We start from the raw sequence: 19,390 nt of genomic DNA on the forward strand, positions 1-19,390 counted from the left end.
GAGAGAGAGAGAGCGAGAGAGGAATTACATATATATGCAATGAATGATTTGAATTAGTTAGGAGCAGATCGAACTGCTATACGGCATGAAGGTACGGAGCTGAATGATCAACCGTCACTATTCATATAAAGAAAGAAACAGATTCTCAATCACATGGTATTATTCCACATATAATGTAGAAATTATGAATAAATTACGAGTTTGAAAGGAGCTGGAAGAAATAATGTATAGTTACGAGAGCTAGGTAGTGTGTGAAGTCTGAAAATTATTATAGTTTAGAGAAAGTGATAGCATGAGATAGCAGAAGGGAGCTAGATTGATACGAATGTTAAAGCCATGGATTGCCAGCTATAGTGCAAGAACCGCGTCAATAGCTGCAAAGAACATTTCTTATTATCTTCTCGATGGAAGACGATCGATGAGACGTACAGCATTAAGGCTCTCAATGACATACTGATGGAATATACAACAACGTCATTCAATAACATTGGATCGAAAGTGTTATAAGTTCCGGAATTATGTCATTGTGAATCTGTAACAGAAAAAAAAAAATTTACTCTTTCTAAAGATGATAAATGATCGATCATTTCCATACAGTCTGATATATATATATATATATATATATATATATATTTTGATTAAAATAAAGAACTGTATTAAATAAAGGCAACTAACCCAGATTAATACAAACAGGCCCACTAGGGGAAAGCCCACGAAGGGAAAAGCCCACGAAGGGGTACAAACATAATGTAAAACATAAGGTCCAAAACATCAAGACCAACAAACAAAAGCCTAAACACAAGGCCCAACCCTAATATCACAAATGCATCTGTTGGAAAAACAGTCGCCGCTGTCAAAGGGGGATTTTGCAGTGGATCCATCGCCGTCCTCTTTTCTTTGCTCACTGCCATGAAGCTGCGAACCTTCGCACCGGCATCCATGGTGGAATCTCGAGGGATCTCCCCACTCATTTGTCTTTAAAAAAGACGGGGTCGTTCTAGCGTCCAAAAAACCGTTCAAAGCCGGCTCCGGGGACGTTACTCTAGCGGCAACGGAGGGGTGGAGCTTACTACAACTAGCAGAGGAGAGAGGAAGGTTTTGGGGATTGAGGTGGAATGGGTTGAAAACAAGAGAGAAGAGAAGAGATGGGAGGAGGATTGAAATGAGAACTTTGGCAGCCATGGATGGAGATGCATCTGTGAACGAGAAAGGAAAACAAACCGAAAGACAAACCGCAAACAAAGACGTGGGCACTGGGACTAGAAGCCCGAACAAGATCACACTCCCCCTTCCCTCAAGTCGGAGATCTAGACCCGGAATGACCTAGACCAGAGCAAGAGAGAAGGGGGAGCACAAGGTTCAGATCTATTTTCTCTCTCTAGTTTCTAGAGAGAAGGCAGAGCACAAAGAGAAAAAAACTTACTTTGGAATAACATAAACAAGACTACAACGATCCATACAGTTAGATCTAGATCACAGTAATAACTTATGTCTAATGAAATTAATGTCCTAGGAAAAAAAACCCTAAGGTAGAGCCGCCCACCCTAACAACACCTCGTTGTTGTTTTCCGACGAGTCCAAGCCCTAAAACGATATTTCACGGTAACATCATTGTATGGAACTGTCGAATTATTTTGAATACGGAGACCTAGTTAATCTAGTGCAAGTAAAAAAACCAAGCATCATCTTCCTCTCATACACCCTGGCAAAAAACACTACCATTGACAACATCCCACAAAGACTGGGATTCACAGACTCCTGTGTTCCCCATGAATCAAACTCCGGAGGTCTCGCCATCATGTGGAATGATGAAACACATGTTGAGATTAGAAATCATATCGACACCATTGTGGGCAAACCGGGGTCGAGTATATGGTGTTTCATTGGATCTATCTAGGGGAGGACAAGATCACACATGGAATCTAATACGGCCACTCACTGATCAACAATATGCTTTATCGTGGCTATGGCAGGAGATTTCAATGAAGAAGTTTCTGTTGAGAGTCACCAAAATGTGGGAAGCTCACATCACCAACCTAGCTCCCTTGATTGATGTAAGGATTAGAGGAAGTGTAGACTTTAGGGGGAGTCTAAAACACATACATGTTGTTCTCTTTTTCCTTTCAACCAAGATTTATTTTGTCCTAGTGGGTTTCGTTACTTTGCAAGGTTTTTAATAAGGCAACACCCCATACATATAGGAAAAATATCTTATATGTGTCTTCGTCAAAATAATGGCGAGAGTTAATTATGTAATTAGTGATTAACATGTGTAATTGCTCAATCAGTTATTATTGTCATTATGTATATTATATTTATCTTTGTAATCTCATCTCTATATAAAGATGAGTTTCAATGAAATGAGTAGACTAATTCTATTGTATATTTAGCAAATTTGGATGTATAAGTAGAACCTCTCTCTTACCATTGAGGACAAAAATGTATTTTACTGACCGGTAATTAACTCTGTTGTGTTTGGGTATGTAGTAAGAGTGGAAGAGCAAAGCGGAGTAAGCGAGTCTGACTGAAACAAAAAGCTGAATGGAGGAAGACGAAATGGATTCGTTGTTCGAGGGCATGGTTTTGTTCGACCCCAATTCTTCCCAGTTGGATTCCGACTCACACCCTCCTCCTCCTCCTCAGAACAACGGCGAAGATCCCAAAATTGAAGCTCCGCCGTCGCCACCCGGATCATCATCTGAGCCTCTCGACGAGAACCTCTTCTCCGACCTCACCGTCCAATTCCAATCCCCTCCGGTTGTAGTAGAAGAACAAGAAGATCCGATTAAAACCACATCCAGGCAGAATTCCAGTTCCCGCAAGAAAAAAAGAGCTGCCGGATTGAGAATCGGATACGCCAGAGATTCAAACAATCACGATCGCTTTCCCTCTTTCGACGCCGATGAGGTCATCGCCGGCGGTATTGATTCGCCTGATTCCACTGTATCAGTATCAGTACCAGTCCAATCCCAAGTTGAAAACGAAGCTCAACCCGAAGCCGAAGTTAAACCCGAGGCCAAAGCCGATGAAGCTGAAGCGACGCCGGAGCTCCGGTTGGAGCAAAGCAAGGCCTTGATCGGCGAGAAGCTGAGCCGTGCTCGTCAACTGGCGGCGGCTGTTTCCTCGGCCAGGAAGGACTCGATTGCGAGGAGGAGGGCGGCTGCTGACGATCTCAATGTGGCATCTGTCAATTACGCCAGTCTTGAGAAGCAGCTGGAAGAGGCCTGCGAGGCTGAGGATTTCGAGACGGCCGAGAGGCTTAGTGACAGCCTTGTTGCTGCTCAGGAGAAGAGGCAGGCTCTGTTGGCTGCACTCAGAGATGCCGAGGCGGATTGTGATGCTGTGGATTCCAAAATGCATGAGGTTCTACAATCTCAAATCGGTGCCGAGGAAGAATGTGCTTCTCTGCTCCAACAATTTGCAACTGTAAGTAGCTTTTACTTGTTATTTATTGTTATCATAGCATGGGATAGATGGATCCGTTATGCATTTGGAATTTTGAATATGATTGTTTCTTGTGTATCAGGATGCTTCGAAGAATGCAGATTTGCTGTTGAAGGCAGCAGAAGAACTCTCTTCCACAGAAACAGACAAATGGCTTTCATCAACTGAAGAGTTGGAAGCCAAGAAGATGGGATTGGAATTTGAGTCGCATATTATTGGTGAAGCAGGACTGGGCTTAAACAGTTGCATTGAGACTTCAGTGGAGGATGACAAGAAAGAGAAAGAGTCTCTCTGTAAGAAAAAGGACATTCTTATGGATGAACTGGAGAAGCTTCTTGCATTAGTGAGAGAGAAGGAACAGGAGATTGCACAGAATGATCGTGATATCCAACAAGTCGAAGAAAAGATTGCTAATGTTCTCTCTGGCTTTGGGGAGATGCAATCCACTATTCAGGCCAAGTCTAGTGACTTGCAAGAAGCCCTTTCCCAGATACACTTGGAGAGTGAAGCTTTGTCAACAAAAAAGACAGAGATTGATGCTGTCCTTGCTCAGGAGCAAGAGAGGGGAGCAAAGTTGAGGGAACTGGCCAGGGTTTCTGCAGAGGAAGCAGAGGGATATCAACAAGTTGCTGCGCTTAGAAAGAGTCTAATGTCCTCTATTTTGAAGTCCAGGGAAGACAAGGTCAGGTTAGCAAAAACTGAGGAGAAGCTTTCCAAGGATGTTCAAAAGCTCCAACAGGATGTTTCTGCAGCAAGAACTTCACTTCAGGTATTGTTACCAAGTTTCTGCTTCTAAACTTTTGCTTCTAGTTATATTTTGTGCTGCATAGTTGTGATGTTTTTCCTTGGGAACCACGTCCCTCACATTTTCATTGCCAATACTCATATTCCTTATTAAAGTCCACAAGTAATCCAAGAAACAGAAGAATTATTTGATGCAGATTCATGAGTATGAACTTAAAAACCTACCATGCAGAAGTTGGTTTATTATACTTAAGACTGAGAAGCACTATCCTGCATCCCTACCTAATAATATACAAAACAAAGTGCTTTCTGTTTATAGTAGTGATGCACCCCCACCCAACCTTTAATTAACTTGAGCATTTGAAATGTTAATGTTCCTTTTATAATCTAACTTAAACACCTGAATTATGATTTTTCAAATCCTTTTGATCCTCCTGGTTTTCTTCCGCTTCTCTTCTATTGCCATTTTCACTGATTCATGATGCCATAAGCAAAGTGTTTTTTTCTTGTTTTTTCAGGAACTGTCTTCAAGAAAGTCAAGCATTCAGCAAGATATTGCATCCTCTAAGCAGAAAATCATTTTCATAGATAAAAGAATCCCAGAGCTGGAAGCAGAAAAGAAAGTTGCTGCCACTGCAAGAAATTTTAAAGAGGCTGCACGAATAGCTGCCGAGGCCAAGTCATTGAATGTTGAAAAGGATGGTATACAGATTGACATGGAAAAGACCATCTCAGAGCTTGAGAAGCTTGAAGAAGAGATTAAAGAGACTGTCAACAGATTGCAGGAAACTGAGGTACACATTTTGTCTAAGGAAAAAGAGGTAGCAACGGCTAAGTTTCAGAGGTTGCTACTGGTGTCTGGTATTGCTAAAGCAGAAAGAGAAGCTGCTTTGGAGTTGGGTGACCTTGAAGAAGCTAACCTGCTGCTTGCAGAGGCTGAAGCAGCAGACTCTGAAGCCAAGGAACTTGAACCGATATACAACTTTAAAATGGAAGAGATTGAAAGTCTACCAAAGCACTTCATGTCTTTGGTGCTCATATCTAATCTTGGGAGGAAGCAGTTGGAAGAATTGGCAGCATCTGTTCAAGTTCCTCCAGCATGACAACTGGAAGAGCAAGATTGTGTTAAGTTATTTAACGTTGCTTGTGGTATTGGGATCCACAAGTTAAAGAGGATTCTGATATGAATGACTGAGAAGCTGGAGCAGCTTAAGAACTGTGTTCCACTGGCAATATCGATCATTTGGGATTGTGTTTTCCCATCAGCCGTCTGATTACTTCCTGGATGCGTAAGAACGCAAACTCCATCTTATTGATGACAGGTTTGGAACCCCTACGACCCAATTCATGTTCCCCTGAGCTGTGTCTTGCCAGTAGTCATGAGAAATCCAGCCTCCAATTTTTTTTGTACAATTTTATATTGAGGAAGTCTTCAACGTTTTCAGTGCATAGGGCAATTTTCTGCTGCGTATTTTTTGTACCACACTAGGTTTATTGGTCCTTCCAGTGTACTTGGGAGTTTCTCTTGGTAGCTGTGTGGATAAAAATGCGATAATGAATTGATAGTCTTTTGGGTGGAGAAAATAAAATCAATACATAGTTTTTTTTCACATTTGTGGTAGCTGTGTGCCAAATCTCATTTTCATATTTTGCTTATTTGACTCGTTTCATTTTTCTTACCGAGAATGACTGGCTTGGTTACTCATGTCTCATCAGTCATCACTCATGTTAAGTTGTACACAATTTCTTTATGCAAATGTGAAATCTCCAGTCTGTAATTGGTTTTTTTAAGCGTGTTACTGTTGAAAGCATTTGCATTATCATTTCTTACAAAATTAGCTAATTACAGGCTTTTTACTATTTAGTTTAGTAAAATCCCAAACTGTACTTTTGCTAAACTAAGAAAATAATCTGGTTATCAACTACCAAACGCACCAGGAAGATGCAACAAATTAACTGTAAAACAAACCCAAATTTGTAAGCTCCACACTTCAAACATTAAATCGTAGCCGGAACTCATATATATAAATAGCCAATGGGGGCTCATAGTTTTTAACAACATTGAGAGAATACGATAGATTTGTGTACGTTATAACCAAAGATCAAGAGTTCGAGACACTATCAAACATGAAATCATTGATGCTCTTTGTTCTCCTCACTAGCATGGTGGCATTGAACCATGGAGTCCAAACAAATAAGAAGTTTCTTCACCCTGGAGTAGTTGATCCTTGCCAAAGACCAGGAGGACCTCACCCAGGTTGTCTTCCTAAGGACAACAAAGCAAGTCAGACCGTACCTGGTGAGAGCACACCTGCTAATGCTTATCAGCGCGGTTGCTCAAAACTTAATCGTTGTCGCTCACTGTGATTGTCATTATATATCTCTCTTATGTAATATGTTATATGGATTAAGAATTTAAGATCAAAGCGTTTCAACAAACTTCAGTGTCGAAAGCATTTGTAAAATCCAAGGGATGAAATAAATGTTTTAAACAGAGGTTGCAAGCAACACAATATCATTCATCATAATATTGGCATCAATGCTGCGGCATCTTCTAATACATCTTTAGACTTATGTCATTTGCTTATAGCTTGTTTCATTTACCCCTAGCTTAATTAGGGTCTGCCAAAAGCAGTAAGTTGATCCTGAGAATTAGTTACAAATTGCAGTAGTTGGATGCATTATATTGGCTTGAAGGCTTTCCAACATGCACAAAACACTCTTTCGTGCTACAATCATGAGCGATGTTGCTCAAACTAGCAAAATTAACATCTATATAAAAGTTATGTTATGTATTCTTACACCCTGAAGTTGTTAGAAACTTAGAAATACATTGACCAAGGACAATGTTGTTAGAATAATGTGTCGAACTTTTGTCCTAAAACTCCACTACAAGAGAAGTGAACTGAAACAACAAAATGTGGAAAGGGATACTTGTATTACATAGCCTGTGCGTTACAAAAAAGCCAACAGGCCACAGCACAGCTTCATTGTTCAGAAACATCAAACAACAAACCCACTAAAACAATTTGTACTGTTCCAGAATCTCTTTGCTTTTGTAGTTACAACTTACAAGTTACATGCAGCAGGACATGCCCTGCTGTTATTGCAAATTCAATATCGAGAGACAGAGAAAGAGACTGGTGATAAATAACAATAATACACAAAAAACTGTGTGGTTCTTTCTTGTGCACCCTAACCTATCTCGTCTTTATAAATTCAACTAATAAAGAATCGGAGCATTTGTTGTACTTGTGCCCAACAGTCTCCCAGCACCAATAAAACTTACAAAACAGCAGCCTTCAATCTTCATACACACATTTTAATCTACAGTTTGCAGACCCATCACTGATCACACCAAATCTCTTCTAGTGTAGTTTGTATCATTTAGATATCAACTCTACCGTGATCGAGGCTGTGGTTCTGGCCTGCTGCCGAACGATTGAATTTGAATTCGAGTGTGATGTTAATTACAATCCAATCCACATTCCTCCAGGACGGGGCCATCCGACTTGGCCAAGAAAGGATCAATTCGGACCCATAAGAGGGAGAAGATGGAAGCCAGCAATATTGACCACACAATAATGATGGTAGGAGTCCTATTCTGCCTACCAAGCAGACCCTTGAGGAAAGGATAGAGATGAACAATCACCCAGAAGGCAAAGAAGAGCTTACCGAACAGAGGCCCCCATGACTCGTAACCATTATTTATTGCATTTGAGATTCCAGCAACCACTCCAACGATGTTTATTATGAGCAGAGTTGTTGGTGGGATGAGCAATGTCGTCCATTTAAATGCGTAAAGTTCTGAGAACTCTGCGTCATCTCCTCCCTTTGATGTCACAGTAAAGTTTGTATCAACACCAGCTAAAACTTTTAGAAGCCCTTGAAATACCGCAAACAAATGAGCCGACACTCCTCCGATGACCCAAAACTGCTCATTTCTCCACCATTCATCAATTCCAACTCCACTCCATCTCATTTCCAATATACCCGTTGCGAAAATACAGATGAAAAGAGACAGAAACCACAAGCTGGCAATGTTGGTCAGCTGCATGTACAGTAAAATATTTTCTTCCGTTAGATGGAAACATGATGTATCAAGTGTCAGAAAAAAAAAATTTACAAATAACAATCAGAACAAGTCTTTTATATTCATTACCTCCGGAGTGATAAATTTGCCTGTTAGCAAACATACAGCAGGTAGAGTACAATAAGCGACAAGTGGAATCGATGTCCATGGGTACACTGTAGCATTTATGTAAGACAAACGCTCCAGCCACTTTAGACCCCCGCCATACCCATACCAAAGAGGGCAATGCCTGCTCAAAAATATTTCAATTGACCCAAGGGCCCATCGAAGGACTTGGTGCAAACGATCAGAAAGGTTAATGGGGGCAGATCCTTTAAATGCAGGTCTGTCAGGGATACAATAAATGGATCTCCACCCATGGCAATGCATCTTAAAGCCTGTCAGAATATCCTCTGTAACTGAGCCATAAATCCAGCCAACCTGTATTCAAAAAACAAGTCGAATTAAGCAAGCAAATTATAACTGTGATTGTGAGTAAATAAACCATTACTATGCAAAATATTCCTCATCCATAGATGTTACCTCTTTTCCCCATTCTGTTTTATCTTCATAGCCACAGCTAATGACATGGATAGCTTCTTTTAGCAGAGATGCAGGGCTAGTGCTTTTGAGTGAACCTCCATCCTCTAGCAAGGTGGACGCAACAAACACAGGAGACTGCCCAAATTTCTTTTCCAACTTGTGCTCAGGCATTAGAGCCACATTTTCTTTTTCAACACCTGCACACAGAGATATCTCAAGTCAAAAGACAGACTGGTTGGAAATAAAGAAATATGTGGTAGATTATATTATATAAAGAAACCTATCTTGACAAAATGTAGCAAGCATTAATTGACTGCTAGTTAAACTGTACAAAAGTTAGCAGCAAACCTTCCTTATGTCAAAAAATGCAAACTAATCCCAACTTATTAAGTATGTCCCATAACACATCTTTTATTCAATGAACCCTCCAATACTAAACTGCTTGCTCATAACAAAAGTATGTAGAGGGCAGAGGGGCATCTCGTTTTGGGAATAGTCTATAGTGTTCATTATATCACAGAGAGGTAAAACAAAACAAAAAAATAACCAATATGGAGATTAATATTTTTCTTTTTGGTCAAGTGGGCATCAATATTTAAGCCTAGCTTTAATGATCATGTAAATTATTATCAGCTAAAGCTACATAGAAGTACTGTTGGAGTTGTGGAGGTGAAATACCGTGGCAGTAGGTGACCCTGAGACCTAGAGAAGAATTGAACAGCTAATATAATTTTGTGAGCCCAGGTACATGCTAAATGCATATACGTATGTTGCACTTCCAGCCACAGACAAGTAGATATCAAAGACTAATCTGAATCTTAATGAAATCTAGATAAAGATCAGGTACAAGTAGTCTCAAAACATTTGAAAAAATATATATATATATTAAAAAATATATATATATATTTTTCAGTTTGTGCGACTAAAAACATTTTGCTGCAGTTCAACTGCCGGACAAACATAAAAGCAAAAACATCTGAGTCTGCTGGACAAACTGCCCAGGGATTAAAGCTTAGAGATTGAAAGAAGGTATTGAACAAGGCAAGAGTTTACCTTCAATGCCCTCTTCAATTCCCTCCAGAGCAAGCACAGGGGTTGTATCTCCCTTTCTGAAAAATCTTTTCTTCAAATCAGTTTTAGGTTTGTTAGTCTTCTTCTTCTTCCTTTTTCCTGAACAAAGGCAACAGCACCATGACGGCAAGCAGTTGCATGTCCTGGTTGGTGGCTTCTTTACTTTTGGAGCATCAAAGCCATAGAGCGCCTGCCTTCTGAAGACACATCCAGTTCCGACATAGATAGGTCCTTGGATTCCATCCAAACCTTTCATGTTAATCTGTTATCGAACATGACATGTTTGTCAACTCATTAAAAGAAAAAAGTAAGAATTGGAAAGGGCAATAAAGCAGTCTCACTGTCTAGAGTCTTACGTCAAAGAACACAGTATTTCGGTTGGCATATCGATCATTCCTATCAATACCATCAAACCTCTGAGGGAACTGGACATAGCATACTCTCTTTCCTAGCAATGGATCCATCATGAAACACATAGACTCTCTAAGAGCCTTACTATTGTTGATGTAGTGATCACAATCCAAATTCAACATGTAAGGTGCATTTGTAAGCACAGCAGAGACTCGAACCTGTTCATACAACAAGAACACGTAAGTCCCAGAGAGCAAACCAATAATAAAAGACAATCATGCGGGCAGTGCATCTCCTCTCCCTCTCCCTCTCAATTTAACTTACCAAAGCATTCATAGCTCCAGCCTTTTTGTGATGAGTAAACCCAGGTCTCTTTTCTCTTGAAACATATACCAGGCGCGGTAATTCATTCCCATCTGTGTCAAGCCCTCCACTTTGGCCAAGAAAAACCTAAAAAAAATGCATACAAACACGTTTAAGTCAAAATTCCTTGCAAAGGTAAGTATACAAAAGCATCATAATCAATTCCAATGTCACAAACCTGAATCATCCCAGGATGATCCCGAACATTATTTCCAGGCCACGGAGTTCCATCCTGCATCGTCCACCCTTCTTCTGGCACCTTTGTAGCTTTAGCAACCAAAGCATTAATTCGAACTTTAAACTCTTCGTATTCTCTCTGCAGAATATAGCAAGCAGAAGATTCATAATGCATTCTGGAATGAGTAAGAGACCGTATCAGTTGCTAGTAACAACCCTTACCTTCATTGCTCTCCTGTCCTTCACAAATGAAGGGAGCACCTTGTCTCTAAGATAATCTATCTTCTGCGCAAAATAAAATTCAGGTGCTCGTGGTTCTATGTTAAACTTCTTACAGAAAGGCACCCACTTCTTAGCAAATTCAGAGGTTTCTGATAATGCCTCAAACGTCAGCATAGCGGCACCATCATCCGAAACATAACATGAGACCTTGTCAACAGGGTAGTCCACTGCAAGAATGGAAAGAACAGTGTTTGCAGTAACCAGAGGAGGCTCTTTTAATGGATCCACTGTACTGACATATATATCAACAGGGGAAAGCTGTGAAGGCTGGCCCTCCTTCTCATACCTAAAAAAATAAACATTCAGTGCAGACATTAGATATGTTCGAAATGCAAACCACAGGAAAGTTCCATGAACGCATAGGATCTCTAGATTACTTACCTCAGAGACAATCTGTCGAGATAAGTTTCCCTGTCAATGGGAAGCCACTTGGGAAACTGATCAAGAATCCATGAAACACCAAACCAAATCTCACAAATAACTGAGATAAGCCACAGTGGATATGCATCTTTCACAGGATTCAAGACCCGATAATGAAAAAAGAAGCCAAGAGCAACAAGTCGAATTATGATGATCATTCGGTAGGGGTTGATTTGGCTCGATGATATTGGCAACTTTCTTGACAAGGGCTGCCTTGCCTCGTCCATTCTGATCCACAAGCAACAAAAACAATGTCCAACTTAATACACTATGGTATAGGAAATGGAAATCTTACTAGAAATATATGTAGAGAACTTGAACTAATACTAGACTACAATGTATTATCTCTTACACTAGATTTTATATGGATGCATTTTTGCATTGGCGCTATAAAGGGTTTAGGTTTAGAATTTGGGCTGAACAGATTAGATAAAACAAGTTGCAGCCTCATAAGAAAGGAGCATAGTTGAAGAAGAGGACTTACAATGGTAGATCAGGGCCATTCCCATCATAGTCGGAATCTTTGCCACCATTTTCATGTTTCATCATCTGTAGTTTCTCCTGCTTTTGTTTCCAACTTTCCATCCTTTCCTTCCAAGCAACACTGCCATAGCCGTAAGCCGCCAGGTCTTTGGAAGGATCCATGGATCGGGGTTGTACTGCGAAAGAAAACACACAAGGTATGTCTTCAATTTGAAGCCAACAGAAAGAGGTGAATAGATCCTAGCACAGGGAAATTGACTAATTGGACTTGTGAGAAACGTTGCAGTTACCTGGAAAGGCAGGATCTGAGAAGGGAAGAGGGTGGATCCTTTTGCCTCCGGAATTGGCTCCCATGAAAGAAGGAACCAAAGCATGTTGTTCAGGAGGAATGTCATCAACCTGCACCATCAACAACTCAAGCATTAATTGAATCCATATCAGAAAAGTGAACCAAGAGGTGTGAATTGAATTGGAGTGGAGAGCAAGCATTACCATTTGACCATTAGTAAGAAGAGGAAGATGAGGAATAGAATGAAGATCATTATGGAAATCAGACGAGACGGAGGAAGCCCGGCCATAGCTCATGTGGCCATGGAGCATTGCATCAGCGGAAAGCGCATGCTGCAAATCGTGTCTGCTCCTTCCATCGAAACTGAACTCGTTCTCCAAATCATCCACCCCGTCTTCTTCTTCATCACCAGCCACCCTCGCACACCCTGAAACATCCAATAACTACAATTGTCAGTACCGTAGGTGATGGAATTGTAGCTAATTACGCTAGCCAATTAGTGAGATTACCTTTGAGACGTTTAAATCGAGTCTTGCACTGAGGACAGACTTGGCTTCCTTCTCTGCGCTCGTACTCGTAGCAAGTGCGGCAAATTGGGAAGGCGCACTCGTTACAGGCGACGAACAACTCCCCATCGGCGTTGAGCCCCACGTCGTCTCCGCAAATCTGGCAAATCTGCCCCTTCACCCCTTTCGGCTGCGGAAAATTAAACAAGCATTCATTAATGCAAATCCAAGGTAAAACTGAGAAAGAAACGTAGAAGAAGAAAACTAAATTACCGCAGAATCGCCGTCGCGCTCGCGGCGGATGACAACGAGCTCATTCCGGTTGTGAGAACCGGCCACCAAACCAGCGTTGGCCTCCATTCTCTCAGATTCAGATCTGAAGCTGCTCAAGCTTTAACCAACCAATAAGCTACCCCCGCATCTGCTATGCTTCTCTCTCTCTGGCTTTCTCAGTGAGATGAGATGAGAAGACTATGAGAGTGAGAGAGAGCTCTCTCTATCTCCCTCTTTAGCTCTGAAAATCTCCACCGACGAATTAGCGCCTTGCTTTTCTCTCTCTTATCATTCCTTGCTTGCTCTCTAAATCAATCACTTCCCTCCTCTCTGTCTCTCTCTAATTTCTGTAAATAATTATTTAATTAACATCTCAGCTACTACTACTATTACCACAGCAAATCCAATAATGCAAAATTTGATGCCAAAACTTATCAATATTTCCGCCGACACAGCTGACGCGTCATTATTACTCGCACTGTCACAACTCGATGCTCCTCTCCATCACATCTAACGGTAACGACTGCGTCAACGGATTATGGTGATCTGCTTGCGTAATTTTTTTACCTCGGGACAATCAGCTGCGCCTGTCCGTCCGGGCGGTAATTTAGGGAAATGACGGCGGGATAAAAACAAAACAGGCGTTACAGAGGAAACGGAGCTGGCCTAGATATTCCCTTTTTCGTCGGCAGAAAAAAAAATATCTCTCGCTTGTTTTGTCTGCTTCGTGAAATATCTGTTATGTCGGAGGCGCCGGCTTAGCCTCTAGGGATTGTTATAAATTTTTGAGACCAGAAATGAACTAGGACAACCAACCACCTTGCCATCTTGCTTCTTTTTCTTTCCTTTTTCTTCCCTACATTTTGACGAGAGAGGGTCTAAACCTAAGAAAGTTTTAAGAATAGTGAGCAAATTGTTTTTTAATATCTCAACACCTTGAGGCTAATGTGAGGAAAATTCTATGCTAAATCAACTAGACTAGCTTGATGTAGCAGACTGATCATGTATATGTACTAGTTTTATTTTGATATCAAGACAGTTTATTTTTGTATCGAACTAGTATACTTTTATATTAAACACTAGTTTAATTGTTGTTTCGGTGTTTATGTACATATAGACTAGCTTAACTGAATCTCAAATACGAATAAAGCTACTCACGAGCCAATAATGGCCATGACACCCCGGGCCCAAGTTTTTCTATTTACATTTATATTTCATCCTTTTAACGCAAATAACTCGGTTCATACTTGTGATATTTGCATACAATGACTCTCCTTATCTCTAATCTTTGGCTTTGCCGGTTATCTCAAATTAGTTTACCTCTGCATCAAACCAATATAATTGACACATCGATATGTATCGCAAATGAACCCCTAATGTATTATACAACTTTAAAATAGTGTGTTTTTGTATTTAAGTGGTTAAGGATTTTAAATTCATCTGTTGTAATATATCTTTTGATTTTGTACCATACATAGGTACGGTGTCGTTGTCTTCATAACAATATAATGTCAAAGTTACTGTTTTTTTAGTAAAAAAATTACCTTTTTTAATTAGCTCCATGTATAAGTTGTATAATCATCTCAACTTTACTTGCAATTATGGAATTGTCACCTGATGGCTGTATTCGTTTCTTCTTTTTAACCAAGTAAAGCAAGAACAACGGTAAGTAATACAGTGACCTCCATTCCATGAACATAGCAAAGAAATAGTAAAAAAAATAGGCAAAACACGTAGTACATGATCAACGCAAGAGAGTAATTAACTTTACAAAAAAAAAAAAAAAAAACGCAAGAGAGTAATTAATTAACAATCAATCATTCCACCCCTTATATTAATTATTAATTATATAATAAAAACATAAAAGGACAGATAAAAAAACCCAACTGGGTTACATGTGGAGTTAGGCGGTCACGGTCTTCCCTTCTGCTAAGCGCTAGCTGGTGCCCTCCGTCTCTTCTGGACTCTGGGCCCCCACCTCACTCCGCGGGTCCCACCCTACCTTTCCCCACATGTTTCTGAATCTTCTTCTTCTTCTCCTCGATCTCTCGCTTTGTTCCAGTTCAGTGTGTACTGTTGCTTTTCCAATCTGCTTTTGACTTTCTCGGGTGGGTCAAACTTGCCAAGTAAAAAGTTAAAACTAAAAAGTTACGCCCAATCAAAACTCGTGATTAGGCAATCATTGGCTTCCCACTCGTAAATATGATCTTAATTAACTTATAACCAAATTTTTAATTAAAACTTATTAATTAAAAAAAGTTCATCAACTAATAATTACACAAAGGCAACGGAACACGCCAGATTAAAAAAATAAAAAATTATTTAATTTGTTTATACGTCCCTATCGATCTCACCCACCTATATCGTTGCATCCAAATAATTAAGACATGAATCCCTATCAGTCTTTTGCACCAAATTTTAAAATTAATTGTGGAATTGATTTTCCACATAGTTAATGACTTGATGCAAGTAAGGCCAGAGGGGTTGGAAGCTAAAATTCTTGACTCCGTCAGCTTAGCAGTCGGTGGGAAGAGGACAAAGTGACAAACGACTTAGCTTTCCACTTTTCAAGTATCGGATGTATTCCCTTGAGCTGATTATTCTTTCGTCCTTCCACTGTAAGTCCATGATGTCCAAGCCGATGCTGTATACGCCGCCGTGTACGTCCTCATCGGAGCAGAGTTTCGCGGTAAATCTTTTATTGATTTAAGGGTAAAACGTTATCAGATTTATTATGAAATGTATTTTTTAGTAATTATGATTTGTTTTACTTGAAATGGTACCTCAAGAGTATTGTGCAGTTACTTAATATGGTATCTTTGTTAATTTTTCCGTTAAAATCGTCTACATGACATATATTTGAATTGCATAAATAGCTCAAATGGGATGTGATGAACTATTGCGAAATGCATTTTTGAATACCTATGTTTTATTTATAACAAATAACACCTCAATATTTTAATTATGATCTATAGGTAAACAACCATTGATATACTATTTAAATCAATAAAATATTATCATTCTTAAAAAAAAATTATCATTATAACTCATATATTATATATTATATTACTTTTTATAAACATAATATATATATATATATAATATATTTCCCTTATGGAATGAGGTGATGGAGGATTGGATTCTAATCGGTTGTGACCTGGGGTCTAAGAGGCTAGCCTTGTGCACGCCAAGGGTGGAGCTTTTGGTGGTTTCGGCGTCTCTAGGTTTGATGATTGAGTCGAGAACTAGCGGCGGTGGTTTGACCTTGGCGGGCGGACCGCCGGAGGAAGAGTCTGCGACGACAATGATGCTTGGCTAGTTGGCGGTGATGGCTGAAGTGTTCCAGTTGTTAGCAGACTAGGCTCCTGCTTTGGTGGATCTTGGCTTCTGGGCTTGGGCTTAAGGGTCCGGGTCATGGGGCAGGGTTGATGGGCTCAAGGGAATGGCTGATAAGAAGGGTGTTTTGCCTCCCTCACTTATCACTTAGTAGTTTGGGCAAGCTTGCTCAAGAGTATAATCAACTTGGGCTTGCCGGTCAGATAATGGTCCAAGTCTAGCATTGGATTTCTGATTTCATCTATGTAATCTTTAGTATTTCTAATTGTACACCAATTGCGGTCTTTAGGCAACTAAGTCTACTCATAAAAAGGAGTTAGGTAGTGTGATGATCATTCTTTTGTGTAGGCTCAATAATTAAGTTAAACATGTTTGTAGTAAGGGTATCCGTTAATTAGTTTGATTTACTTGCTATCAAACAACTTTGACGCAAGACGATGATTAATGTAAGTGCGTTTTGATTATGAATAAGTAATGAAATTATCCATTATATTTAATATATATATATATGCTTATAAATATTAGGATAAAATACTCGTGACACCCTATACTTTGCATCTAAAAACAGTTATGTCCCTTGGTTTTTAGATTAAACCGATATACCAATATACTCTTGATTCTCAATAGTTTTACCATTTCCATCAGTTGACTGTCAAAAGGGACTATTAAGTTGCTAAAATGGTCAAAATGCCCCTATTAAAAATCAATTTTTTTCAATTAAAAATCAATTTTTTTCAATTAAAAATCAATTTTTTTCTATTATAAGTAGATTTTATGTTTTCCTTCTATTTTTTTCTATTTCCTAATTATTATTTTGAGAGAGAGAAATAAAAAAAATTTAGGAAAGAGAAATAGAAAAAAATAGAAAAAGAAATTAGAAAAGAGAAAGGAAAAACTAAGATTGATTTTTAATAGGGGCATTTCAGTCATTTTAGCAACTTAACATGTTTTTTTACGGTCAATTGACGTAAAGGGTAAAACTGTCAAGGATTAAGAGTATAGGGGTATACCGGTTTAATTTAAAAATTGAGGGATATAACTGCTTTTAGATGTAAAGTATAGAGTGTCACAAGTATTTCTCCTATTATTATCATTGTAAATATATTGTGTCATTACTACATATTGGACTATCTTTATAAATAGAACAAACATGCAAACCATTTATTGTTAAAAAATTTCTATGGACCATAATAATAATACCTGTATGTGTATGAGTTTAATTATTATATTTTTTTCTCATTTACATATGAGTAGTACTAGTGTGAGTGGGTCCTTTTTGAATTATATAGCAACTATGCCAAGATTAACCTAATAATTTGATAAATAGGAAATTTTGTATGTGATTTAAACAACGAAATGAGCTTGCAGCGTAAAACATGGTGTGAGAGATAGAAACACATTGCGGTGAGAGATTCAAGATTTGGGGCTTCTGGGAAATTGGAGGTTGAAGGAGGCTATTTGGAATGATATTTAAGGGCAGGGTTTGGTGCTTGAAGGCATGGAGGCTTGAAAGCTTAGGGATCGAAGGTTGATTCTGGGTTTGCTTGGGGTTTTGCTAGATGATGCTTGATCCCATATCCTTTGAGCATGTCACTGACTTCTCTATTCACAAATGGGGTTCCATTATGTAAGACAATCTTGTAAGGAACTCTATGTCTGCAGACGATGTATTCTCTGTCACTGACTTCTTTATTCACAAATGGGGTTCCATTATCTAAGACAATCTTGTAAGGAACTTCATGTATGCAGACAATGTATTCTCTTATGAAAGTGCTGACTGCAACTTACGTTGCTTTGCGAACAAGGATGACCTCCACCCATTTTGTTGAGAATTTAGTTGACGTGATAATCCAAACACAACCATCAGAGGGTGGATTGATATTCCTCACAAAATCAGGCCTCCAAGTGTGGAAGGGCCACAGTGTTCTCATGTCTTGAAGGATGGTTGATGGCTTGTGAATCAAGTTGGCATGTGCTTGGCATGTATGGCATTTCTCCACTCTCATGTGACCATCCTTCCGCATTGTCGGCCAATAATAGCTGAGGTTTAATAGTTGCCGATAAAGCTTTCTCTTGCCTTGATGCTCACCACATTCTCCTGCATGCACTTCTTTTAGGACTTGTTGTGGCTTAGTGCTCCTTAAACACCGCATCGCCCATTCTGTATAATATTCCTCCATCAACAAAATACCTAGCAGTTATTTTCTTCAATTTGTACTTGAGGTTTGTGTCAGCTGAGAATACTTTGTTGAGCAAGATTTCCAAATATGGAGCCCTTTGTTGAGCAGGATTTCCAAATATGGAGCCCATTGTTGAGCAGGATTTCCAAACATGGAGCCCTCCAATCATCAGCTAATGTCACCGTAAGGACTTCTTCTTTTGAAGGTAAGATCGATCACTTGGGGCATGCAACTTGCATTCCATAAGCTTGTTCCTTCATCTTTGGCCAGTAATACCCTTTGCACTAAAGCCTTATGTATAAGCTAACCACTTGTTCTAGCCCACATGTAGCTTCATCCACTTGTTATTTCAATGTGATCAACACTTTCCTCATTCATTCATATCAGGAACGAACACTGGTGTATGAAGCTGTAACAGCAAACCCAAGAAAATAGCATAGGGTATTAGGTAAAGATACAAAGTGAACAAATCAACACTGACAATCTCTTTAGGGCCTAAGATTTTAGCAAGCAACAGGAATTGCTTGTTCTTGTTTTTGTGGCTATAACTGAACATAGCATCTTATCTCATCAATAACTTGGAAAATTGATGATTTACACCAGCTTGTATTTCATTCCAAGTTGGAAGGATCATGATTAATTTTTAAACGTCTCAACAATTAAATGCCTAAATAGATCATGTCATGCTAAACACTAATTGTACATATATTGGAAAAGCAACAGTGTTGTAAGCTGTGTAAAACAATATTTAGTAGTAGACTGTGGTAACTGAAAATGCTATAATTGATTGATGTTCGATGAAGAGGCACTCACAGTGCAATATTTAATCAGCTTAACAATGAAACCTCCCGTAACA

At 39.4% G+C, this 19,390-nt stretch overlaps 2 protein-coding genes across 2 annotated transcripts; one reads left to right on the plus strand and one right to left on the minus strand.

Annotated features, from left to right (window-relative positions):
• The first annotated feature begins 2,512 nt into the window (after positions 1-2,512).
• On the plus strand, positions 2,513-5,793 carry LOC101303036. Its single transcript, XM_004300017.1, has 3 exons — positions 2,513-3,426; positions 3,527-4,213; positions 4,707-5,793. Exons 1-3 carry the CDS (start codon positions 2,542-2,544, stop codon positions 5,289-5,291), a joined length of 2,157 nt encoding a protein of 718 aa, XP_004300065.1. The 5' UTR covers positions 2,513-2,541; the 3' UTR covers positions 5,292-5,793.
• A 1,258-nt stretch (positions 5,794-7,051) lies between these two features.
• On the minus strand, positions 7,052-13,321 carry LOC101303329 (probable cellulose synthase A catalytic subunit 3 [UDP-forming]-like). Its single transcript, XM_004300018.1, has 14 exons — positions 13,019-13,321; positions 12,749-12,935; positions 12,443-12,666; positions 12,241-12,349; positions 11,952-12,126; positions 11,429-11,695; positions 10,988-11,333; positions 10,767-10,904; positions 10,550-10,675; positions 10,231-10,443; positions 9,857-10,136; positions 8,804-9,000; positions 8,351-8,701; positions 7,052-8,239 (listed from the first exon to the last, which is right to left on the minus strand). The coding sequence occupies exons 1-14, from the start codon at positions 13,103-13,105 to the stop codon at positions 7,655-7,657; spliced, it is 3,285 nt and encodes a 1,094-aa protein (XP_004300066.1). The 5' UTR covers positions 13,106-13,321; the 3' UTR covers positions 7,052-7,654.
• Between the last annotated feature and the right edge of the window lie 6,069 nt (positions 13,322-19,390).

Source organism: Fragaria vesca, linkage group LG5 (genome assembly GCF_000184155.1).
Source record: "Fragaria vesca subsp. vesca linkage group LG5, FraVesHawaii_1.0, whole genome shotgun sequence".
In the NCBI taxonomy this organism is placed as follows: Eukaryota; Viridiplantae; Streptophyta; class Magnoliopsida; order Rosales; family Rosaceae; genus Fragaria; species Fragaria vesca.